This window comes from Typopeltis vanoorti, chromosome 14 (assembly GCF_054136105.1).
Source record: "Typopeltis vanoorti isolate ZY-2024b chromosome 14, IOZ_Tvanoo_1.0, whole genome shotgun sequence".
NCBI classification, from domain to species: domain Eukaryota; kingdom Metazoa; phylum Arthropoda; class Arachnida; order Uropygi; family Thelyphonidae; genus Typopeltis; species Typopeltis vanoorti.
In genome coordinates this window covers 106,855,193-106,882,008 of record NC_143562.1, presented here as the reverse complement: position 1 = coordinate 106,882,008, position 26,816 = coordinate 106,855,193, and the positions used below count along the sequence as shown (strand labels likewise).

General features: G+C 36.9%; 1 protein-coding gene across 1 annotated transcript in view; it reads right to left on the bottom strand.

Moving 5' to 3' along the window:
- Positions 1-238: 238 nt before the first annotated feature.
- The window catches only part of LOC150099822 (insulin-like peptide receptor), a 538,418-nt gene continuing 511,840 nt past the window's right edge, over positions 239-26,816 (bottom strand). Inside the window, 2 exon segments of the mRNA XM_090403498.1 lie at positions 239-785; positions 17,066-17,200. Of these exon segments, the coding sequence (XP_090259624.1) occupies positions 239-785; positions 17,066-17,200 (682 nt within the window).

The window sequence follows — 26,816 nt, the reverse complement described above, 5'->3', positions numbered from 1 at the left end:
GGATTCTTTGTCTTCTTATCTTCGCTATTTTCTTCATCTTGTATCTCATTTGCTATATACAACTCCATTCCCCTTTCCTTTATTTCTGTTATTGTTTTTTCAAGATAACACGTGGGTATCTTGAAAGCATCTGCAATTCCTTGCAGCTGAACATCTGCAGAATTGTAAACTGCAACCAGCAGTTATTGCTGAATGGAATTCCCCCTGCATGATGAATGTTAACTTAATTTTCAATCTTTCAGCACACTGTAGTCCTACCAGAAGGGAAATGTACATGTCCATTGACTAAGCTCCCATTTGAGATGTTACTTACCTTGCTACCTTTGCTTCCATCTGAACAATTTAGTGACAGTCCTTTACTACTGTCATTTGAATATATACTTAATCCTCTGCTGTCTTCTGCTCCTGCATGATGGGTCCCATGTGATTGTCTTTCTGCTTCACATTCTTTAGAGGATGTTCCTGGATCACCAAACTTATTCTCTTTATTTTCAAAAGCCATTGTTGTGTTTGGAAAATAATGAACATCTACTTCATCACCACTTTCATCACCAGAGAGGGAGTAGTTTTCATCCGTAATAGTGTGAGACTTTAATGGAGTTGATGGAGTTGCAGCATCCTCTGAATCATCCATATCTTGGGAATGCATATCAGGTCGCTGTACATAGTAAAATGATACTTCTTTAAATTTATCATTCACATCAGGAAGTAGAAGTTCAATAATTCTTGAAAATGTTGGCCGTGCCTTAGGAGTGCTTTTCCAACACATTTGCATCAGAGTATACCTGCATACCAAAAAGGGGAAAAAAGTATTATTTAATTCGCAGTTTTAAATAGGCATATTATTAAATTTTTAAAAGTATATGATTATATACACCTCTGAATCAAAAAATCAGAATAATCATTGAATGATTTGCAATTCGAATTTATTTCATAGCAAATAATTATTATCAAATATGAAATAGCATAATCTAAATCTACTTTGTAGATTATATAACCATGTAAACATATAAAAATGTAATATAAATTATAAGAAAACTGTTATTTGAAAACATTTTCAAAATTAGAATAATTTTTAATGTGATTCAAAATATTAGAATAATTTTTAATGTGATTCAAAATATTAGAATAATGTAAAAATAAATGCACAAATATTACAGTCAAAGGGAAACAACATGATAATTACTGCTTTGTTGCCTCCCCTTAGCTTTTATGACTGTTCATAAATGGTTGGGCATACTATTTACTAATGGTTCACAGTCTCTTTTATCAAAACATGCTGATATGATCTGCAGACTAGAAATAGGTTCATTTTTGTCCTTGGGGCAACTTCTTGAAGACATTCCCTCATAATTCCCCATAAATTCTGAAATAGATTTAAATCTGATGAGTTTGCTGGCCAAGGAATTACATTGATTTCTTCTTGTCACACTTCTTGGAAGGGTGACAAGAAGCTGAATCTTGCTGAAAAAGGAAGATTTCCTTTTTCAGCGTCATATAAATCTTCTGATGCTGGTAACATAAAATGCTCAAGAATTTCTTGGTACACTTTGGAATTGACTCTTTCGTACACAATACACAGCCTACCTGGACCCTCTGTCGTCATACAAGCCCATACCATGACAGAGGTTGCAAATTTCACCAAACATTTCATACATTCTTTAACAAATGCTTGTTGCTTAAGATGCCAAACATGTATCCCTTGATGGCCATGGGATACACAAAACATACTTTCATCACTAAAAACTACTTTTTTCCAGTCCTCTTGACCCCATTGCTTACATCATCACACTCTAGCTACCTTTTGCTTGGAAGTCATAAACCGCTTCGTCTTAGGACCATATGAATTAAAACCCAGTTTGTGAAGTTTTCTGAACGTCATAGATTTAGACACATTCACACCTAGTTCTTTCCATCTAATATGAAAAATACCTTGCACTCAAAAGCGGTTTTTCTTCACGATATTCTTCAATCTCCTCTCATCTCTTGATGTAGTTATGACCTTTAACTGCTACTGCAGCAGTTATTTTGAAAACTCCAGTTATTAGAATACTGTTTCAATACTCTGCTCATGCTTGCTTGAGAACATTTCTATTAAAAATTTTAGCTTTGATTTGATTAGTTTTGCTATAAACTGTTAAGTTTGGTCCTCTTTGTGTAGAGACACTGTTATGTCGGAAGACATAACATTACTTTCGCTTAAATAAGAAAACTAATAATTTGCCAGAAATCAAGGAACATGTATAAAAGTGTAACTAAGTATTGTATAATTTTATTTAGTATTGAGAAATTTCAGTGTTTATAATTTAGTGGTTACTTAGTCGGAATTTGTATGTGAGCAATTAACCATTTGTTAGACAATAGAAAATCAAAATACTATACCAAAAGGTGAAACAGCCAACTTCGATATATCTGTTATGCAGAGCAGTGCTTTCCCCCCTTCATTTCAATGTAAAGTTACGAGAGTTTCGGTAGGTTGCCGCGAGTGGCGCTATGGGCTGGGAGAAGCAAGGAGAGTATGACGCATGCGCGCATGACGACAGAAGGAAACGGCGGGTAGCTTAAAAGCGAGTGCATCGCTACGCACAAGGCTTTTTGGAGACGTTTTCCTGCTGCTGATACCTGTGCCATGGATCGTCCGGCTGGTAGTAAGCTTCCACGTGGTTCCCCTCATTAGTGGAAAGTATGATCGTATGACAAAGGAAACTACCAGTCAGAGACAAAGAAAGCCCAGCAGACTTAATGTTGGAAAACAAGAATGAGGAATTCCATTCGAAGTAACAGAGTGAAAGTCAAGGTAATATAATTCTGAAGTGGCCCAGAGAGAAAATGCTGTGTGTTCAAGTCCTCACTGTCTCCCTGAATACAAGTGTGTTCAGGGAGACAGTGAGGACGTATCTAGTTACTTCAATAGATTATTGTCCATTTCGAACTCGGGAAGGACATTAAGATTTGACGAGCGTGATAATTTAAGATGGGTAGCCTTACAGCAATTTAGGATTGGATTGCGAGATGAATTGAGGGACATAATATTTAAAAAGGGTGCCGAAAGTCTTGATGGGTATCTGAGGTTGGCATTAAAGAAAGAGAAAATGCTAAGGGAGTTGAACATTTGTTCTCAAATCAGAGATAGGTTAGTAGCAGAGCTAGAGCCTATGGATTCTGGCCCTGCAGCCCCCTCACAACTAGAGAATTCCAACGTAGACTCAAGTAGGTCTGGCTCAGACGAATATAGGATGCAAACTGCTTCTATAGAAAATGTAGGTGGGAGGACACCTCTATCCCAAGTGGAGGGACATGTGCAAGGGGTCCAATGCAAATTTCTCCTAGATACTGGAGTCCAGATTTCAGTTATTCCTATGAAACTAGTAGAAGCCTTCCAAGAATCAACTGGTGATGCCTTCAAACGGATTAGGTAATCCCGTAAAGATAATGGGGATAGCGCGGGTCGAGCTTTTGTCGGTCATGAGGGTCAAGGTGAAAATCTGCATACCATGCTTTCCGATCGATACCACACATGACTTGCTAGTCCTTCCTGAGTTGGCAGACACTGGCAATCAGGTCATACTGGGCCTTGACTTCTTGGAGAAGAACAAGTTGGAACCATGTCTGTGTCCTTGTGTGGGAAGGAGCATAAGCTCAACTAAGATGAAGGGAGTTTCAGTGACTCGACTAAGGTTGAGGGTGGTCAAGTGAATGAGTGCAGAGAAGGGGTGAATTCATGGAGAAAGGAACTGACTCGGAACGCCATTACGCAGGCAGGATCTGCCCTGGAAAAGAAATGTATGGAGGAGTTTTTTGGGAAGATATTCAGCCAGTTTCCCCGAGTTTTCACAGAGGACATCACTCCCTCTCTTGCACAGATAAGGTGGAACATTCTGTCCAGGTAATGTCTGATGTGCCTAAATACGTCAAACAGTATCAGATACCCCTCAAACACACAGAAGGACTTAAGAAAATGTTGTCTGAGTATGAGAGAGCCGGAATAATCAAGAGGTCAAACTCAAGGTGGAATAGTCCTTTCATCTTAGTGGAAAAGCCAAATGGAGGACTAAGATTTGTTCTGGACTTGAGGGAGATAAATAAGATCACCAAGCCGATAGATTTCCCTGTCTGCAGAATAGAGGACCTATTGATCGGACTGGGAGGAGCAAAAGTATTCTCAAAATTAGATCTAAACTCTGGGTACTTTCAGATACCCTTGAGGAGGGAGGACAGAAAATACTTTGCATTCACCACGAGGTGGCAAAAATATCAAATGTGTCGACTCCCTCAAGGCGCTAGAAACTCAGCAATGAGCTTCCAGAGTTTGATGAACCAAATATTATCAGATATGTTGGGAGAAGGGGTAATCTGCTTCCAGGATGATCTGTTAGTGTACTCTTCCTGTATCAGGGAGCATTGTCGGCTGCTAACTGAGGTGATGAACCGGCTAAAACGAGGCAAAACTCTCTTTAAAGATCTCAAAGTGCCAGTTTTTCTTAAAGGAGGTAGAATACTTGGGACACGTGGTAAACGAGGGTGGAGTACATCCGACCAAAGAGAATGTGGCAGCGATTTTGAATACGAAGGTCCCATCAACCGTCAAGCAAGTTAGAAGATACTTGGAGATGGTGAATTTCTATAGAAGGTTCATTCCTGAATGCTCTAGCTTGATGGATCCTCTGGTTAGGTTAACCAAGAAAGGAAAGAAGTTTGAGTTGGGGGGGGGGGGGGAAGCAGCAAAGTGCCTACCGACTCCTAAATCATGCCCTAACTAAACCCCCACTGCTGACCTACCCCAAACTGGGTCAGACGTTTTATCTATCAGCAGATGCCTCTATGAATACAATTGCTGACATAATAGAGCAAAAGGAAGAAGAGCATTTCAGGCCAGTAGCTTTTATCAGCCACAGACTATCCCCATCAGAGATCAATTACTCTGTTATTGAGAAGGAGGCTTTAGCCATAATATTTTCTCTCAGGAAGCTCAAGTATATGTTACTGAGCCAACAAGTAATTCTGAGGTCCGATCACAAGCCTTTGTCTTTCATATCATCCATGAAGGACAAGAATCAAAGGATCATCAGGTGGGCTTTAGTTCAGGAATTCAATGTAGAAATAAGATATATCCCTATCTTATTTCGGACAAACGGAAAGATCTGCCTCTATTTGGCTAGAAGAACACCAATTTTATATTGAATACTTTAAACCTGAAAAGTCTAGACTTTCTGAACATGCCATCTTCACTAGACACAGAGTTCATTGGAGAAAGACAAGAGTTCTTCACAAAGTTGGTTTCTCATGGAACGCCTTTATAAAGAAACATGTGAAACTCTACTTCATTCTCCTAACTTAAACAGATCCGACGGCTTACGTCTAAGTACTATTTGTAAAGTACTATCTCCTTTATGGGAGATAGTACTTTACAAATCAGCTAATCTTTCCTAACTTTTTATTGTATTAATTTTTTTTTTTTTAAGGAAAGTTATTGACCTTTTTAGTTATCTTACACCAGCTACTTAGGTGGCGCTTTTTGGAATTGTCAGTTAGTGTTTAATTTTGAGCTTAATGTACTGAAGATGCCTGTGACACACAGGCTAAAATTATACTATTAAATAATCTTTCTACGTGAGTTTTTTACGTTATTTATTTTGTATCGATATGTCTATTCACGGTTTACTTCTTTTAAAACTTAAGATATATCCCTGGTTCAAAAAACGTAGTGGCTGACTATCTATCTAGGTCGCTTAATACCTCCAATCAGGATGAAGTAGGCCCAGATCGAGAGGAAACTCATGCACTAAGTATGGCAATCTCAGTGAACAAAGGGGGGAGGCACACCTATAGAGCAACAAACATGGGATAAGGATAAGATCATAGAGGAGCAAAAGAGGGATTCATATTGGGGAGTTCTGTATGACCTAGTCAAAAAAGGAGAAGGATCACATGATCAGAAGTCCTTTTTCCAGACACTGCACCTTGATCATGATGGTCTTTTATTGTCAAGGCAAGAATACATGGGGAGATGGAGGGATAAAATTGTAGCACCAAAGGTGATGGTTCCTTGGATTCTCCACACGTTTCATGATGCCAGCCTTGCAGGCCATCAGGGAATACATTCAACCTTGGACAGAATATGAAGTAGATATTGTTGGAATGGAATGAAGAGGGACGTTGAGGAATATGTGCTGTCTTGTCGCATGTGTCAAAAGAAATCAGGCATACATGGAAAGGCCCCCCCCCCCTTCAATCAACCCCAACACCGATTCACCCTTTTCAAGCTGTAGCCATGGATATTGTGTGGCGCCTACCGGTCACTAAGAATGGAAACAGATACATCTTGGTGATTGTGGATATGTTCTCACGTTATCCGGAGGCAGTTGCAATAAAGGATCAAACCGCCCAAACTGTGGCAGATCAATTTTTTAAACTGATCATATCGAGATATGGAACCCCACAAACTCTCCTAATGGATCAAGGATCAAATTTTAAGGCTGAATTGATGCTGCAATTGTGTAAGTTATCGAAGGTGAAGAAGTTATTCACCTCACCTTATCACCCTCAAGGAAATGGCATGTGTGAGAGACTGAATAAGACCCTGAAGCTTACACTCTCCAAGTAGGCAGATGAACATGTCACAAACTGGGATGCCCTCCTGGAGCATGCCCTGTTCGCATGCTGAACCGCTCTTCGCACAGCCATAAGGGAGGCCCCGGCGATGATTTTATATGGATTTGAGCCATCCTTTCCAAGCGACTTCAGGAATACCCTTGTGAACTCTGGGTTTCCCGATATCGACCTGTATTTGAGGGACCTTGTGAACGACAACAAGGTTGCATATGATATGGTGACCAGGGCAAGTGAATCGTGCTCCCAGAGAGCCAGGAATTTTGCTAATAAGGTAAGAGAATATAAAGATCTGAATCTTGGAAACCTCGTCCTTATGGAACACGGCTCCGTAGGAAAGAAGGGTGGAAAATTTGGTAAGAGTGCTTTGGGACCATTCATAATTCAGGAGAAATTGTCCCCTGTTACTTACAGGATCAAGGAAGTCTCAGGTAAGACAAGGTCATGGGTAATTCACTCTGACAGACTAAAACACGATCGGAAAGACTAGTCTGTCAGGGTGACTCTGCAGAAAGTATATGGGGGAGACTGAAGTATTACTAGGAAACATAAGTCAAGGAAGAGACTCAAAAGAGGAGAGAGAGGATCACGGAGGAAGGAAATTGTGGTATAGAAAGTGATACCCCTAACAAGTACTATGAATTCAGGAGGTGCAACAAGAAAGAAGACTTAGTAAGAGGTATCCCAACCAGAATCGCTGGGCAGGAGAATCAAGGTGAGAGTGTGTGTGGGGGGTAATGCCCTCTCAATTCAGGTATAACCTCTGACCCCGATACAATGGCAAGGTGGGTCCCAGGGCAAATGTCTATCCCCTGAGTAAGAGAAAATTGAGAAATGGTGGCGAGGCACTTACTTGGAAAGAATTTGAGACATCCTCTCCCTGTGATGATAAGGAAATAGGCAAGACCCAATATCTACGATTCATAAAAAAATTTTTTGACGAATTACACACTCGAGGAAAAACCCCGGAGAATATGCGGGAATAAGCATGAAAGAACAAACAAAAAAAAAAAAAAATTCTTTAAAAAAATTTTTTTTCGTGAGGGCCAAAGTTGAGATACCAGGCAGAAGCATTAGCAGGTCAACTCTACCTACAGGAGTTGCCAAATGGTGTGCCACCGTTTTTTTAATAAATTACTCTGGATTCAGTGGGCCTGGCTCCCACTGAAGAGACCTCAATAAAGGTCGAAACTAGTCTGGGTAGTGGCCCTTCCCTTAATGCATAACATTAGACATATCTGCAAGGAGATGTGTTTTGCATTATAGGAGATACTGAGACAGTAGTGTTGGTAGCTTGCTCCACCTTTGCAACGAGTTGCCCTGGTGTTGTACCACCTTACCCCAGTCCTGAAGATACTTTCAAGCGCAAACTTTGTTTCTTCACACTTGGATAAAGGATTAAACTAAATTTATTATGATCTGTGTTAGTTGTATCGAATGCCCTTCATTCTATTAGCTGGTACAATGTAGCTATAAATAAAACTGCAAACATTTCTAAAAGTTTACTTAGAAATTGTGATTTTGAACGTTTGTAAGACACAGATGTTTATGACTTCATTATTGTAAATGGAAGCAGAACCACTTTTCCCTCATCCTTGTTAACCACTTCATGGAGACCTTTGAACAAATGTTCTGTTTTTGTCCCACTACCTGGCTGTACTGATTGACAAAAATCATTTGCTTTGCTAATAATGCCCTTAATTCTATTAAGTGAGCTGATATTATATGTGGTATGTTAATGATCTGTGTTACTGTAAATCTAATGTAAACTTTGAATTAAACTGAGGGAAAAAATACTAGCTGCACTGCAACTACTTCTCAGTTGTCACTCCTACCATGTTTAGCTTATGAGATGCTGAAGTTTGATTTCTATACAAATCAAACTTCAGCACTGTTTGGGTATTTTGAATCCATGAATCCATGAAAGGTTTATTCAAATCTTCCAATCAATCTAGCCACATCTACTCCATTCTTCATAACTCTTTCCAGCATAGCAAAATCTGTAAACAACTACATATTCCTAGTAAAATTTCTTAACATATAAATTAAAGAATAACAACTCTAAAATAGACTCTTGCATACCACTAATGATGCTTTTCCTAGGATACCGTTCCCAATATGCAACTTCCTGATACCTTTCAGACAGTCAAGCTCCTGTCCAGTTTACTAATCTGACTTACCTAACTCCATCTGTTCCAATTTAATTACCAACTTATGTGACAATCTATCAAGCACCTTTTCAAACTGTATAAACACCTTCCTTGCTCAATACATTTATCATCTTGTTTGTACTATGTAATATGGACTGTAATATGAATCCCTGTTCACTCCTTCCACATTTTGAAGTGGAATTTTACTCTTCCACTCTTTTAGAATAGTCCCCTATTCAGAGATGAGTTAAACAAGTATGTCAAGACTGCTGATGGCTCTACATTCTGTTAAAACATATGGAAGTATGTCAGTGAATCTTACCACCTTCTTAACATGGAATTGACTTAATTCTCATATACTTCTTGCACCAGTCCTGCATATCACACAGGAATCAAATATACTTGAAATATATCCTTCATCCCCTAGAAGGATACAGTTACCAACAAGCAACTAAACCATAAATTATATATTTAGTTTAATCCTTTATCCAAGTGTAAGCAAACAAAGTTCGCACCTGAAGTATCTTCAGGACTGAGGCAACTCATGGCAAAGGTGAACTAAGTTCTCAATTAGTATCCCATAATGCAAAGCACATCTCCTTGCAGACACGTATAATGCTATGCATTATGGGAAGGGTCACATCTCCTTGTGGATATGTATAATACTATGCATTATGGGAAGGGTCACTACCGAGACGGTTTCAACCTCTTCAGTGGGAGCCAGAGGTGATACTAAGGTTGAAGCAATGCAGAACTCATATTTCCATATGCCAGTTGCCAAAAGGTGTCACATCTTATTATTAAATTACTCTGGATTAGAGAAAGATGTTAGAAGTTTTTTCACTTGGTTAGACTATAAATTATATATTTAGTTTAATTCTTTATCCAAATGTAAGCAAACAAAGTTTGCGCCTGAAGTATCTTCAGGACTGGGACAACTCGTGGCTACTATTTCCTACTAAGGAAAGTGATGAGAACTTAGTCCACCTTTGCCACGAGTTACCCCAATCCTGAAGATACTTCAGGCACAAACTTTGTTTGCTAACCATGTAAAAAAACTTCCAACAAGAAACAACACTAATCTGCCATTTTTGTTAGATAACAACCTTCTTCTGTCTCCTGTCTACATATCAAAAGATATTCCTGGAATTTTTGTTTGCTTTATTGAGTAATTGTTGCTCATATAGTAATTTTGTTTTCCATACTGATTGAGTTATCTGCTTAGCTTACTCTTTGTTTCTCATGTAAGTAATTATTACCTCACACTTTATAACTGTCTCCATAATGTCTTCTTCCAGATTATGTGCTTAACCTACCATTCATCCATTTTTTACCTACCTTATTTAATCTGTGACTATTTAGACTCATAAGGTTTAATGGAATGAATTTATATAATAGCACAAATAAATAATTAAACAGAAGGTTTAGTCGTTCCTATATTTTGTCTCAGTCACCGAGACATTGTCAGGGAAACAATATTGAAATTACAAAAACACACACAAAAACAATAGGTGGGAGATTGGGAGAGATAAGGACGGCCAGCTTCAGGTGAAGTTTGAATGCGGTGCAGAGATTCTCCTTTTTTGTTTCAGTTCTGGCTATTTTTTCTGAGGTGCCCCAGATATAAGGAACAATGACAGCATTACTATAATCTACATGTTGAGAGAGTTGTGGAGAGATTGGAGGAACAATTAATTTGTTCAGCTTTGGATTGTAACTACATCAGACAAGCATGTCTGGCAAATAAAGGAGATTTCAGAGGCACATTCAGTCAGGATAGAACAGAGATTGGAGGCTCTGTTAACAAGGGTTCTGATAACGCCATATTGTTGGGGGGGGGGAGATGATGGGAAAGTTTGTGTATCTACCTGTGTGGGTGGGTTTCTGTAAACTGAGAAAGAAAGGATGCTGCTGGGAAGATGTGCAATTAGAAAAGGCAGTATTGTTTTCTTTTTCTATAGTGAACTGGATTCTAGGGTATTGTCTCTTGAGATGGATGAGGTAGAAGTGTAATGTATCTAAGACGTGTCCAAATAGAAACCATATAATCAGTGTATCTTAGCAAGATAGAAGGTTTGAGAATAGCAGTATCAAGAGAATGTTTTTCAAAATGCTCCATATAATAATTGGCTGGGGAGGAGGAGCCAATAGATGTATCCTCAATTTGTTTGTAATTGGTATCTTTCCAAGTGAAGTAATCGGAATGAATGGTAAAATTAAAAAGATCAATGACATCAGCAGGAAAAAAATTTCTGTAAGGTGTAAAGGTAAAGTATCAAAAAAGAAGGATATTGGTAAAAAAGTGCTTTTGATAATGCACCACCTCTGACTAGACTGTTTAATATAAATCTCAGCAATGGCAGAATCCTGGAGTGGAAAAAGGCAAACAATTCCTTTACATAAAGGAGGTCCTGAAATGTAGATAGCAAATTAGAAATGGTGGCTTAGGTTTGGAAAAAGTTAGTTAAGGTGAGAATTCAGGAACAGGCAAACTATAGGGGGACAGCACAACTTTGTGTGGGTCAGGTAAGTAATTACTAAGATAAGTAAGTAAATTACTTATCTTAGTAATTTACTTACTTTGTGCAATTGAGGTTGACATAGGATAAAACTAAGCAATGCTACTGCATGGAAATTTGTATATAAACTGGAGGCTTTTTGAAGCTAGTCTGGAGTGGGACAAGAGTAAATAATAGTGATGAAGAATGATTTAATAGATTGACATTATAGGCAAAGTACAATAGTTACCAGTTCAGTGTGACAAAAAGCATAAAATTAAGTACTTCAGCTTGAAAAGATTGCAAGCTGTATGCCATATTGATTGGAATGCATTGCAAGAAATTAATAATAATACCAGAGATTTGGGAATGATGGTGAAAAGAAAGCTGAAATTCATGGAACATATTACAAAAGTGGGCATAATGCTACAAAAGATTACTTGAATATTGAAAAAAAAAAAAAAAACACTTTCAGTAGAATTAAGGAAGTTATTGTCATGTACCATAAAGCTTATGGCTGCATCCAGACAACTGTGTTCAGATTTGGCTGTCTCAGTTTCCTGTGGATGAGGAAGTGGCAGAGAGAGATGACCAAGATTGTGGCCGTTTATTTATATATATGATAATCCCATACAAGAGAAGTAGAGTAACCTATAGTACATTAGTACTGTGGATGGTGAGAAGGAAGTTGTTTACATTTTGTTTGAAGAGCTCTGGATTGTATTTTGTGGGAAACGGTTCCAGACAGCAGCAGTGTAGGATATAAACAAGGAGGATGAGAAATTTGTTCTGTGAGTTTTTGAGTTGAATACTGTGAAGTATTGAGTAGTTATCACACGTGTTTCACTAGATTTAACAGAGGATAGAGGATTTATTGATGCCAGTTCAGATGAACATCAGTTGTGGTGGTATTTATAGAAGATGCAAGCAGCGAATGCCTATTTAAGAGTGGATGGAATGAATTGGTGAAGGATGGGTCATCAATCAACCTAATTGCTCTGTTCTGTATTGATTCAAATATTTTTAGGGAGCTCCTGGGGATACTGCCTAAAATGTGAGAACATTATTCATATATGGTTTCAGTTCCAACTTCAATAATGTTCATTACCACCTCCAGTCTGTATAATTTCCACCTCACCTGCTTTTCCTAACAAACTCAACTTGCAGTTTCCTCAAGCACTATTCATCTAAACTTTCCTAATTAAACACACTTGGACACATTTTGGCTCAAAGTGGAACATCAGCATATATTTGCTCTGATATATACCATGTCAAAGAGTATCCAACTAGGAATCTCCTAATTTTGACCTCCTTTGGCTGAAGATCAATCTAACTCTACCACATTATAGCAAATTCACCTGGTGAGTTCATATTTCTAGGGAGCTTAATGTTCAACACACCAATTGGCTTTCTTCTTCCAACTACACATATTAGGCAAGCAGAGATACTGAGGCATTTGCTGTCACTAATGACCTCACACAGACAGTTCACAAGCCCACTTGAATAGCAGGTAACCTTAACTACTCTCCACTCTGGACCTCCTCTTTTACTAGTGATCCTTTTAAATGCACTGTGAATGTTATTTATCCTTTAGGTAATTCTGGTCATAATCTAATAATGATCTTCTCTTCCCTCCTGAAGCAACATGCACCCTGCTGGCATGTTGTTTGGCATTATTAACATGCCAGTTGGGATGATGTTAGCAACTTCTATGCCTCATTTCCTTGGTTGGGATACTGTTTCCAACTTTCTGACCCAAACATATGTACTGAACATGTCACTGAAATAATCCTCATAGGTATGGAAACATTTATTCCCCATTCCACTATATATTCCCAACCATTAATAAGCCTAGGTTCTCCAAAAGGTGCACCAAAGTTGTACAAGTAAAGAATTGAGCATATCATAACTGGCTTTGGCTTTCATTCAAAATCCCATCTTCTTTTACAGCTTATATTAAAGCATGGAATAGTGCAAAAAATTATCAACTCATCCAAAAGGGATTCTTGAGAGAGCTAAAAGCAGGAAACTTTCATCCTATCCAAATGGCAGTCATGCCTTCTGGTCTCTTGCCATAGCCATAACTTCTGTCCATCGCTGCTCCCACTACCACTGTTACACCCAGGTAATTCTATTGCATCATCACTCACAGAAAAAAAGCCAACCTCCTTGCTTCTTACTCCCCCTCTCATTCCTGCATGGCTGACCCTGGCAAACAGCCTCCCAACCACTAACACTCACCACACAATGTCCTTGACCTTTCACCAGAAAGAAATAATAAGAATTCTATCCAAATTGGATATAAAGAAGTCTCCTGGTCCTGATGGCATTTCTCTAATCATCCTAGAGGCATATGCTCTAGAATTAGCTCCCATTCTGTGTTGCTTTTTTACACTTTCATATTCCACTGGTATCTATCCCATATCATGGAAATTAGTTCCTATTCCTCAAAAGGGTGACTAATCCGTAACATCAAACTACTGCCCAATTTTTCTTACCTCAGTTCTCTATAAAGTACAGTAAACCCTCGATTTAACAGACTTCGGATTTAATCTATTATGATTTATTATTATAATGAGGTTATAACCATATTGTCACCATTATTTATGTAGAATGAATATTATTTCTGAAGAAAATTACCTCAAACTGATTATAACTAGTTCATTAGGAAGAAATATATAACTATTTTATATATACAGTAAACCCTTGATTTAATGGACAAAATTTCTGTCGTGAAAATTAACACCCTGTTAATTTTAAAATGTTTTTAACCAAGATTTGCTTATAATTAAATTAACAGGTTATTTTTTGTTATTAATTTCCTGTTATTTTTAACAACTTTTGGCAAAAAAGCCATATGTTGGAAAAACACTGTAGTAATTTAGCTGACATAAATGAATCACTGCTCATAAAACATATTCAGCAAATGATTAGCACGTGATCACACCAATTGCACTGTAATTGGTTCTTTTATCGCGTGGCATGACTTTCTGCAGGAGTTTTAATGCGTTCCAGCCGATGTTCTGATGTGTCCTAAGTCATGCCCAGTAGTGTGCATTTGTTTACTCACGGTGAATAGTTTATGTACGTACGCATTTTATAGACATTAAAGTAGGAAAATCTACTTTATTATATAACGGACTTTCAGATTTAACGGACGCCCCTTGCCTGAATTAGTCCATTATATCGAGGTTTTACTGTAATGGGGAAAGCCATCAATATTCGACTGCTACACTACCTTGTAAGTGCTCAACTAATAAATGATTGCCAGTATGGATTTTGCCACTGTTGATCAAAAGGGGAACCGATTACTTTGTGTGACTGAACTCTGGACAAACACCATGGAAAAGTATGAGTCTCTGGAGGTTGCGCTTCATATCTACAATAATTTTGAAGGTTTGGTAAAAGGTCTATTAAGTAAGCTCTCTCTCATCATTTGGCCTATCCCATGACTTCCACAACTGGATTGCCAGCTTTCTGACTGAACACATACCACATACGATGGTTGAGGGTTCCTTCCTCTGTATATCCTCTAACTATGCACCCAATGCTGGGGTTCCAAAGGGCTCTGCCCTCTCACTGAATTGTTCCTTAAGAGGTACTTGTGCCATGAGAGGTTTCTTTAAATTAGCACAAAAAAACACAAGGAATAAGTAATACTATTTATAGCCATACATTTCAGCCTGAATATTACAGCCCATCATCAGTGGCAACAACAGTTAATTACAAGGTAGAATGTGAACAATGGATTGATTTAAAAAAAAGTAAGAGCCACATGATGTTAAACATAAAACAATGCAATGGGATAACTGAAAGAATATTAATTGTTAATTAGTTAGTTTAAAAAAAAACTTTAGTTATTCCAGTGCTTTGTTTTATGTTTAACATCACATGGCTTTTATTTTTTCAAATCAATCCATTGTTTGCACTCTACCTCATAATTAACCATTGTAGCCACTGATGATGGCCTGGAAAAATCTTAGGCTGAAACATATCTCCTTAAATAAATAGTATTACTTATTTATTGTGTTTTTCATGTTTATTAAAAGAATCCTCTCATCCTATTCAATCTATTCTTCTAAATATCAATGACCTACTCCAGTTGACTACGAACCCAATATACTACTCTGCTGATGATAGCACACTACATTCCTCCTTCTCATTTGACAAACCACATGATACACAAACTACAACCTCCATAATAGCAATCTCTACTACCCTAAATTCTGATCTCCAAACCATTCTTCAACAGGGTTCAGACAATCTTGTTAGTTTATGCTAGTAACGCAGTTCTGCCTTATCTCCCATAAAAAGTTACCATTTTCTTGCAGTCTTACTCTTGACAATACCTAAAATCTCTATACATGATTGGTCAGAGAGCAGCAGAACAGAAGCACTTTGTAACCTTTGTTCAGTTCTTTCTTGCTTCATATGTAGCCTTCAGTTCTCATTGTGTTTTCACTCTGATGATCTGATGAGATGTTCATCACAAAATATTAGTGGTTTACATTAAATTCATTACTTAATTTTACATGTATAGTCATTTAACTATTAGATAAACTGGGTTAGATGAATCCATGGGCAGGATTCACATAAAAAGTAAATAAAATATAATAAAAAATATTGAAGAAAACCAGATAACAGAAGAACCAAATAGAAAATAATAAAACAGAAAGTTTATGGAGTATGTATACTTTGGAAACGTTTTATATTAGGAAAAAGACGTATTCAGATATAATGCATCATCATTTAGCAACCTTAAAAAAAAATTCCTATGCAGTAAAATATAACTTTTCAACCAATGTATCAATAAAAAATGAAGATAAAAGAACTGTGGAGGAAGAGATTTTAAAATGAAAATGAAAATTGGCTGGTCATATTGCATGTATGAAAAAGGATCAGTGGACAAAAGTGAACTCAGTGGCATCCACATGAAGGAAAATATATGCTTGGATGACAAAAAGAGAAGATATAAAAACATACGAAAAACACGGAGGTGGATGAAGAATGAATGTTGGCATCATGAGGTCTTCAACAGAGAAATATGGAAACAAATAGAGAAATCTTATAACCAAAATTGGTCATAAAAAGAGCCTAAAAGAAAAAAGAATTAACATTTCTCTTATTGTTGACAGCCAGTTATATGGAATAAGGGAAAAGGAAAGGAGTTGAAGAAGATTCTGAACTTCAGTCACCAATTCAGCTTAAATATTTAGTTAATTTATCAATTATACTAGGCTTGATTATGCCTTAATTTTTTAATGATGATCCTCACACATGAAAGGTTACAGGACTTATATCACTGCAGTGCCATGTGTGGGCAAGTGATTAAGTAAAAAATGTATGTAGCCTATTGATATGTTTCTTAAAGAGTGGGAGGTTGTACTCATTGGTGAAAACAGTATGGGAGAGATTGTTCCAAAGAATAGAGGTGGATAGAATGAAGGCATGATGAGAAGTTTGTTTAGTATGTTTGGAGCTGAACATTATGAGGTGTTGGCCAGTAGCTGCTCTAGTTCTTACATGCTTAGAAGAACGTGGAGCAATGGAAGCTACTGATTCAGAGGAGCAATGCCCATAAAAGTACCTATAGAAAAGCACAGTGCAATTGTTGAAGACTAGGCTAGTTATTTATTTTAAATAAGTCAATTTGTTTTTTGTTTGAGCTTTTGGAATCTTGTTATTCATAACAACAAATTCTTAATACAGTTTCTAATAGATTTACTATGATATACAATGCAGTTGAGATATTGTAGAGCCACTATAATTTTAATAAATATGTTGGCCAAAGATTAGATAAATACTTACAATTTGTCAGGACAGTTTTCTGGTTTTTCCATTATTCTTCCACTAATAACATATTTTAGAACTTGTTCATTTGATAATCCTTGATATGGCTGTGAAGCTAATGTTGCCATCTCCCAGAGAACCACACCATAAGACCTATGCAGAAACAAAACAAAGTTGTTTTATTTACACACAAATAATTTATTCTTTTTGTTACACATACAGATATAGTGTGCAATATTTTGGAGAATAAAAATGATCAGAGAAGTAGTGGAAATGTTAGATATATCAGTAAATGCAGAAAATTTGTTAGTGTCAAATTTATCTTATGAAATTAACATTTATGATGTGATATGAATTACAGTCGACTGCTGGCTTTTCACTTAATTGGTTCCTGGAAATTGCCCTAAATAAGACATCATAAATTGAATATCTCATAGGCTGCATGTCATGTTGCCTATGTGAAAGGGAGTACATTCTTGGAAGTACAGTTTGAACTATAATAACATAACAAACTCCTTTATTATTTTAAGATGATGCTTATGCAGAATGAGACAACTGGAATTTGGATACAAATGCCATTACTTTCATTCGAGATTCCTGAAGGCTTAAAATTTCATGTTTCACCTCTCATATGTTATGTTATTGCTTTCTTCTTTAAGAACTTTGTATTCTCAAATTCACTTTTCCTCTTTGTAGACATTTTTGTGGGCACACGTGCTATGCTGTAAATATTTTAAAATTAAACTGACAATGAGCAAGGCACACTACAGCAGTACAATGTGAACTAATTCCTATTATCATCTCCAATTTGTATTCTCAATTCACTTTTCCTCTTTTTGAATGTTTTTGTGGACATGTACATGCTGTGCTATACTGTACTGTAATTAATTTTAAATTAAACTGAAAATGAGCAAGGCAAACTACAATAGCAGGATGTAGACTTCACAGATGCAAAAGGAATTCTGCATCTGTGAAGTAGTTTTTTTTTTTTTTTTAAATGCAAATATATCATATTTCGTGATGTAAAACTTATTTATTGGATAAAAAAATAAACCATGCTGATTCTGTTATCAGAAATCATTCATACTAGTTAAAATGTTTTTTTCTTGGTTGTGTGTCATGGTCTTAACAACCTGTCAATTAAGTATATTCATCCAGTTTGCCTCATTTCTATGGCTCAGGTCGTAATAGAAAATACCATTAATAGAAAATAATATTACGTTTATGATTACATAAATTATAATATAATTTATGACATGGATATCATGACTAACCACTGTGCCAATGCTGAGGAGGAGATTGCATACCTGAATGATCTGGAGTTAAGTTGATGGGAGCACTAACTCCTGGTCTTGGCCAGACAGATCAAAGGCAGAGGTCACACTAAAAGAAGTAAAATGAAGTAGGGAAGCAGTATCATCAAAAGGTATGATTCTAATGAAGTTGGATTAACTTCCATGTGAATTTGGAAGTATCCTTGCAGACCCACATACCTGGTTCTACTACTGCATGTTGAAAGCAAATGAAAATACCTGTTTCCCCCCCCCCCCACACACACACACCCATCTCTACTATGTGTATGGCAAATAAAAGAATGAGAAGCGGTAACACACGCTGATCTCTAGCTAACACACAGTAAGAATCTCTTTGTCCATCAGGGGTAGAAACAAGGATATCTGGATCAACATTTGAAATCTTTGCAGTATTTGGAACAAGGAATGTGAACATGTTGTTGCAAGTGAATAAACTAGAGAAACAGAATCAAAATTCTTGGCTTAAGTGAAGTTATGATGTAAAGGAGGAGGAGGAGACTTTTGGAGTAATAAAATTGGAATAGCATACAGTGGATTCCAGAACAGTCAAGTAGGGATTGCAGTACTTTCAGACAATCATTGTAGAAATGCTGTAACCAATATCCAAACTCAACACATAATCAATCAGAAGATTGATTGATTAATAATGATTGAAACTGAAGAAAACCAGATAATGCCAATCTCCCATTATGATAATAATGGGAGATTGGAATGCAGTAGTGGACAAAGGTAAACGGAAATGGAATAGTAGGAAAAATTGGCTTGTGGCCAACATGAAAGAGGACAAAGGCTAATAGACTTCAATGTATGGGGGAAGGGGACTTATAATCACAAACACCAAGTGCTTGTGATTATAAAAGTGATTATAATATGTAAAAGAAGATGCATCTGAGAACGTAGAAACTCGGAGGCTAGGCAGGCACAACAATGCAATTATTCAATTTCTATGTTCCAACATGTGATAAGATGACCCTTAGTATATAAATGAGCAAGTTTCAAGAACAACTTTAAAAAAATTAAATGCCTCTTGGCAATTAATTTGTTTTTTTAAAAGCATTCATTATTTCAACTGCCTAAGACACTGTTGATAAAGAAAACAACCAAAGAAACCCTGCAATATGAAAACAAAATTTTAAAAAAAATAGAGGAATGAAGGAAATACAGAAATAATAATAATACAAAAGAATGTAGAAAGAAAAATATCAGCAGATCAAAAATAATAATAATGAAAGATTTGAATAATAATGAATGATAATGAATGAAGATTTTAGTGTTCAGAAATGTGTGGTGAGGAAAAAATGTTTTATTATTAATATTTATAACTTTTAATTTAAATTGGGTTTCTGAGTTTTTGAGATAAGGACATATCGAAAGAGAGATTGGGAATATGTGGATGCTTGGATTGCATTTGAGGATAGAAGAGATCTGTATGAAAGACACAGACTGTATTTGAACATGGAATGGCATAGGCATCTAGAGAGAGAGATTGCTATTCTCAGCAATCGAAAATGTTATACGCAGAAACTAGAGTTGCCACGATGGATGGTAGCAGGGGGCGGTCTCATTAGCTGAGCTAATCTCAGGTGGTATGGTCACTTAAGCAGAATGGGAGAGGAAAGATAACAAAACAAGTGTTCTCTGCCAGGTTAGCAGGAAAAAGACCCAGAAGAAGACCAAGATATAGGTGGATTGATACAGTAAAAAATGCCTTAGAAGACAGAAATATAAAACCTGATAATATTGGAATCTTGACATTTAACAGACTGATTTGGAGGAAAATTGTAGATAGGAAGTTAGTAATGATGTAAATTTTCCCATGTAGTACTATCATATCCTGTACACCCCTTGAGGGTATATATCAGGAATTTGATGATAATGATGTTTTTATCATATTTTCATCTTGAAATCATTTACATAATCTGCATTCACAGCACATTCTGGCAATGAATTCCAAATGCCCATTTCTCTCTCCATGTTCAAAATCTATTCCACATATTCTTCTTCACATCTTTATGAAGCAACTTCCAGGATCCATTTTTCCCCTCTCATCCTCCACTCTTTATATCCCTTCTGTATTAATCTGGTAAAATCCTCTTTACTAACTTGAACATTTCAATCATATTACCTCTTCCTCCTATCCACCAAACTCTGCAATTTGCATTCCCTTAACTTCTCTGCATAACCAACATCCCAAAGTACTAATATTACTTTAGTTATTCATCTCGGGATTATCTCAAGTGTTAACACATCAGAATGAAAATTTCTTCTTCTTTTAGCTCTACAAACCTTTATAGGTTTTCATTTGCTTCACAATATTTTTCCATTCTACTCTGTTCAATGCAGTACTTTTCCAATTCTTAACTTTAAGAATTCCAAGGTTTTCCAAATTATTTTCCATTTATATATATTTTTTTTAACTCCTCTACTTTATTCCATCCTATCTAAATGGCCTATATATGTTATTATTTGTGGCTTAATAAATCTAATAATATCTTGTCCATTGATTAATTTGTTAATTTCGCTATTTGTTCTTATTTTTCAATTGTCACTCTTCTCTTTAATTGGACCAAAATTTTTCTCATTAATTTTCCTTTCAAAAATTCCTAACTTATTCTCTTCTTTTTGAAGTCAAGTCCATGATTCACATCCATATATTATTACTGGTCTAATAATTGATTCATAATATTTTTAGTTTAGAATTCTTATCTACAGCTTTACTACCCAATAATCCTTTATGCATGCAATAGCATTTATTTCCAACTATTATTCTATTATTAATTTCTTCTGTAATGTTATTGTTATTAGGGATCTTAGATATTTAAAATGATTTACTGATTCAAAATTATACCAATCTATACTACATTTAGAGGCTATTCTATTTCCATTTCTTCCATATTGCATATACAGGTAACCCTAATATAACGCGGATGTTACGTTTCATAAAAATGCTGCGTTATATAAATCGTGTTAGCGAGACTCAGATCACATAGAAAAAGTAGGATTATGTTTTAAAATAGTTTTTTTTTTTTAATTATATAAACAACAATGATATATCAACAAAAATATATTTTTATTTAATTCAGGTAATTCATTTAAGTTAACTAAACAAACTATTATTATTATTACAGGCAATTCCAGAGAGTCCTTAGACTTATTGAGGGAGGCCCTAAACATCATGTCCACACAACTATATGACATTCTCACAGTATCTATCATACCTTGCCTTCAACTCGCTCACTGTCATAGCACCCACAACAGACTCTGGCAGATTATGCCACTCGTTTACCACTCTGAAAGTAAAGAACCCAGCTCTAACACCCCTGCTAACCACACTCTTGCCCAGCTTCCATAGGTGTCCCCCTAGTTCTCCCACCACCAGTCCTGATCTCAAAAATATCCTCTGAATTAATCCTGTAGAAACCCTTTAGCAATTTGAATATCTCAATCATATCTTCCCTTTTCTGCCTATCAACTAAGTTCTGCAACCCACAAATCTTCAACCTGTTCTCATATGGTTAATTCCATAGATCCGCTATCATCTTAGTCACTCGCCTCTGGATCCTCTCCACCTCATCCCCATCAAGAAGGAACCTAGGTGACCAAATCTGGGCACAGTAGTCAAGATGAGGTCTTTTCAATGCTCGGTTCAGAGGTACAATAACTTGCTTGTCTCTGTTCGTCAAGGTATTTTTCAGCAACCAAGTGAGTTGATGAGCTGATTTAGCTACTTTTGCAATGTGCCCCCTAAACTTCATCTCCCTATCCACCAACACTCCCAAGTCCCTGGCCTCATCAATCTCCTGGAGTACAGTTCCACCAATGTGGTATACTGCTGCTAATCTTTTCACCCCAAAATGCATAACCTTACATTTTGGCACATTAAATTGACATCCATTGTCCTTAGCCCAGAACTCCAATCTATCCAAGTTGTCCTGCAAGATTTTGACATCTTCTGCATTCACTATCGCCCTACCCAACTTTGCATCATGAGCGAACAAATGAACTGTTCCACTTAGATCCTTCCCTATATCGTTAATGAACATATTAAACAGCAGTGGTCCAAGAACAGAACCCTGTGGCACACCACTAGTCACAGGCTGTCTTTTGGACTCTACTCCTGAATAAACTACTCTTTGATATCTCTCCATCAACCACCCACCTATCCATCTCACCAACCCTATATCCATCCCCATATGTTGTAGTTTACGGATTAGAATTCCATGTGGTATCCTGTCAAATGCCTTTGCCAGGTCCAGCAGTATCACTGTAAACCCATTACCCTTATCCAGTTCAGCCATCACCTTTTTATAAAACTTGAGCAAGTTACTGAGACATGATCTACTCTTCACAATGGTTCACAATGCTGTCCCCCGTACAGTATATCATTTTCATCAATTTATTCCTGTATTTTTCCATTGACTACTTTCTCCAAGACCTTGACAACGACTCCTGATGTGCTGATCAGTCGGTAATTTGCAACTGTAGTCTTGGATCCTCCTTTATGCAGTGGAACTATTTTCCCCTCTTTCCACACCTTCGGGACTAAACCAGACCCGAGACTCAGATTAAACAACACGGTGAAGGGCACTGATAATTCTTTAGCCGCTTCACGCAAGACATGTGCCGGTTTACCATCCAATCCCACAAATGTATTCACATTAAGGTTCTGTAATAAACTACTCACCTCCACTTCATTCATCACAATTCCCGTATAAACTAATGGTTCCTTCATTTTTTCAATGTCACCACCTGGATGATATTCTTTTGCAAAGTGCTCGCTCAGTAACTCCACTATATCGACTGATTCAGTGACCTCCTTACCATCTTCATTCCTTAAAATCATTTTGCCGTGTACAGTTTTTTCCTTGCTTGCAGAATATTGAAAGAACTGTTTGGGATTCTCTTTAGCTTGCATAGCTAGTTTCCTTTCATAATCCTCTTTTGCTTTTTTTACCACACTCGTTACCCTTGTGGCCTGCCCTTTATACCGTTCATGTGCCTGCAGGTCACCTCTTTCTTTAAATTCCCTCCACAGTTGTTTCTTTTTTTGCAGCTTTAATGGTGTTATTCATCCATTTAACCCCTACGTGTTTTACTATTCAGATCCTAGGTATACGATCAGCCATAACCTCCTGTAAATGCTCCTTTACCACTTCCCATGCTCTATCAACATCCAGCCCTTGCAGTTGTACATGCTATGGCACTAAACCAAGCAATCTCCTAAGCTTGTCATACTTGCCAGCACGGTAATTCCACATGTGCCCTGTCTTAATCAAAAATTTCGCACATTAGTTACCTCCCAGGTCAAGTTCCTATGATCACTCTCTCACCAATAGGTGGTAACATGGTCATATTCATTACAGTCAAATTCTCAGATGCTGTTACCAGGTCAAGCACTCTCACCTATATCCTAGTATTTTCAATTACATGCTGTCTCAGATAGTTATCCCTTAATAACTGAATAAAATCCATTTCCTTCCTCACGTGTCCTCTCCTCCTTCCAATCAATGTTACCGTAGTTGAAATCCTCCCCATAATAATTACCTTCCTTCCACTCATTTCATCAATTTGTTTATGCATACTATCTCCACCATCTATTCCATCACTTGGTCTATAGCAGCACCCAACTGTATATTTTATTTTGCCAGTCTCAATCTCACACCAAATAGCTTCAAATGAGCTCTTTTCACAATCCTGCGATACAACTTCAATTCTCTTTGGCTGCAGTTCATCAACTATCATCAATAACACCCCCCCCTTTTATTCTCTCTGTCCATTTTATCCAACTAACTATATCATCTTCCATCAGTCATGTTTCACTAATGCCAATAACCTGTGGCCAGGAAGAGCCAATCAAGGCCAAAAATTCTTCCTCTTGTTCCTAATACTCCTGGCATTAGTATACATGAAATGCAGTGATCCCTTTGTCCCACCCCTATCTTGATGCATTATTCTAAATATCCCATTCCCATTTTTTGTCCTTAGTACTGGCTTGGGTACATTATATACATTCTTACACTCAACTGTCTCACTGATGTCTGCATATCCATTCCCCCCCCCCCCCTCCTTGGTAGTTCTAGTTTCCCTGGTTCTGCACATCCATTTTCACTTCATTCAGCAACACTTTTTCCAGTCTCCGCACACCAAATCCATCAAACTCATTCCACACATCCATGAATTCCATACCACACCGTCTGCATAACCTGCGCATAATGTCATTTGCGATTATGGCCCTCCTTCTAAACTCCTCTCTGTAATACCGTGGCAACAGACTCACCATTCTAACTCTTTCACTCTTTTCTTTCACTACCTTTAACAATACTTTCAAGTCCTCTCGCATAAAAAATTTATCTCCTTTCAATTCATTCGTACCCACCACAACTATCAATTCTTTCGCCCTCTGTTTTTGTGCTCTAATACTCTCACTTACATCCTTAAATTTCGCACCCGGTAAGTACAATTTAGTTAAACTCCCATCTATCACTCCTTAATAACGAGTCACCATACAACACTCTTTCCTTCATTTCAGAAACTCTCCCACTCACGCTTATTTTTCCTTTCAAACACTTGTTTATTTACGTTAGCCGAATCACTCTGCAAAGAGTTTTGCAGGTGCTCTAATTGCCATTGCGCATTTTGTATCACTGCGCGCAACCTTACGATCTCACTTCCTACAAATAATTCCTCATTTTTTTTTATCATTTAAACCATTTTCTCTCTCTGTATAGTTGCTTTCACTCTTTCTTTGATCACCGCTCTCATTGCCATCTTGTACATCGCAATTCCCTATCAAAAATTCCCTTTCAAACTATGAAACAAATACATAGTATAAAAATTACAAATTGCATGTAAACTTCATTGCACATAATGCATAAATGTTTTAAGCAAAATAAAATAAAGCGCATATTTTAATTGCCATTACTGTCTTAAAAAATAACATTTCTTGGATGTTCTTTATTTATGAGTGGCCTCATGCCGTCATCACTTGAAATCTCTTGGACATCATTTGTATAATTTTTATTGCATACTAAGGATGGTTTAGTTATCAAGAAGTCAGTAATAAGACCTTACGACACTATGCTGCAATTTTTTATTAAGTTCATAATATGGAGCTATTGTACGCCCACACTTCATAGAACCGACCTTCGCTTTGTGCCATGAATAGTCGATTCATGCTGAAGGGGAGAAAGAAATAAAGGATGTATGAATTGGCCACCAACATGTGCTTTATACATAAATTTTCCAACTGTTGTACAAGCAAAATAATTACCATTTTAAGAGCTAGAATTTTCATAAAAGAAAAGCTAATTTTCTGATGTACAATAATAAACACTCATTCCACGAAATGCATTGATTACCCTAATATCAGAATGGACTCTCCTTCTATTGACACACGCAGAAGTGTTGAAGGGTCTCGCATCTGTGGGCATACAGTAAACAAATATCCAATTGTCTCATGAATTTTCTGGAGTGCTCCACTGAGTGATCATTATCCATAAAATAACTTCCTAACTTTCTTGCCAAGTCCAATCCTTCTGCTAATTTCTTTAAACTGAAATCTTGAATGGATTCATCGCAATCAGAATCTTCGGCAGAACTTTTCCCCCCATTTGGTTTGGCATCATCTATTAATTGTACCAGTTCCTCCTCATTTAAATCTGTTTTCCCATCAACTAATTCACTAATTTTGTTTTCAACCATATCACAAAAACCCTCTCCACCAAAAATGTGTGCAACATTTATTATAAGACTTAGCTCAGCATCCACTGGAGATACGAAATTTGGTTCCAGAACAGCTTCAAGCCATATTTTTTTTTTTCCAGCAAGCATTCAGTGTAGAGGGTTGTAATTCCTTAATGAACAAAGAAATAACTGTCACACAATTCAATATTGAAAACTCTTTCCACGCTTGAGGCAGTGTCATGTTTGGATTAGATTCCATTTTTTCCAAAATTAATTGGAATGTTCGCCGAATATAATATGACTTAAATGTTGATATTATTTCTTGGTCGAGTGGTTGAATAAGTGAATTAGTATTAGGCAGCAAAAAAGTTATTTTAATATATAGGCTTAAATTTATTGGGTGGCCTGGTGTGTTATCTAAAATTAGTAGAATTTTGAGGTCGATATACTTTTTCTTTGTGTAACTTTCTACATTGGGTACAAAACACTCGAAAACCAATTTTCAAACATGCTAGCTGTGACTCATTCCTTTTTGTTGGCCTGCCAATAAACAGGTAGGATGGACTTGACGAGCCCTTTCATAGCACGAAGATTTGAGGATCGGTTAATAAACATTGGTTTTGTCATGTAATCACCTGTTGCTTTACTACAAAACAGTAGAGTAATTCTATCGTTGGAAACTTTGAATCCAGGAGCTGATCTTTCATTTTTCGATATATAGGTGCATTTTGGCATTTTTCCCCCCCTATAACCTGGATTCATCTGCGTTGAAC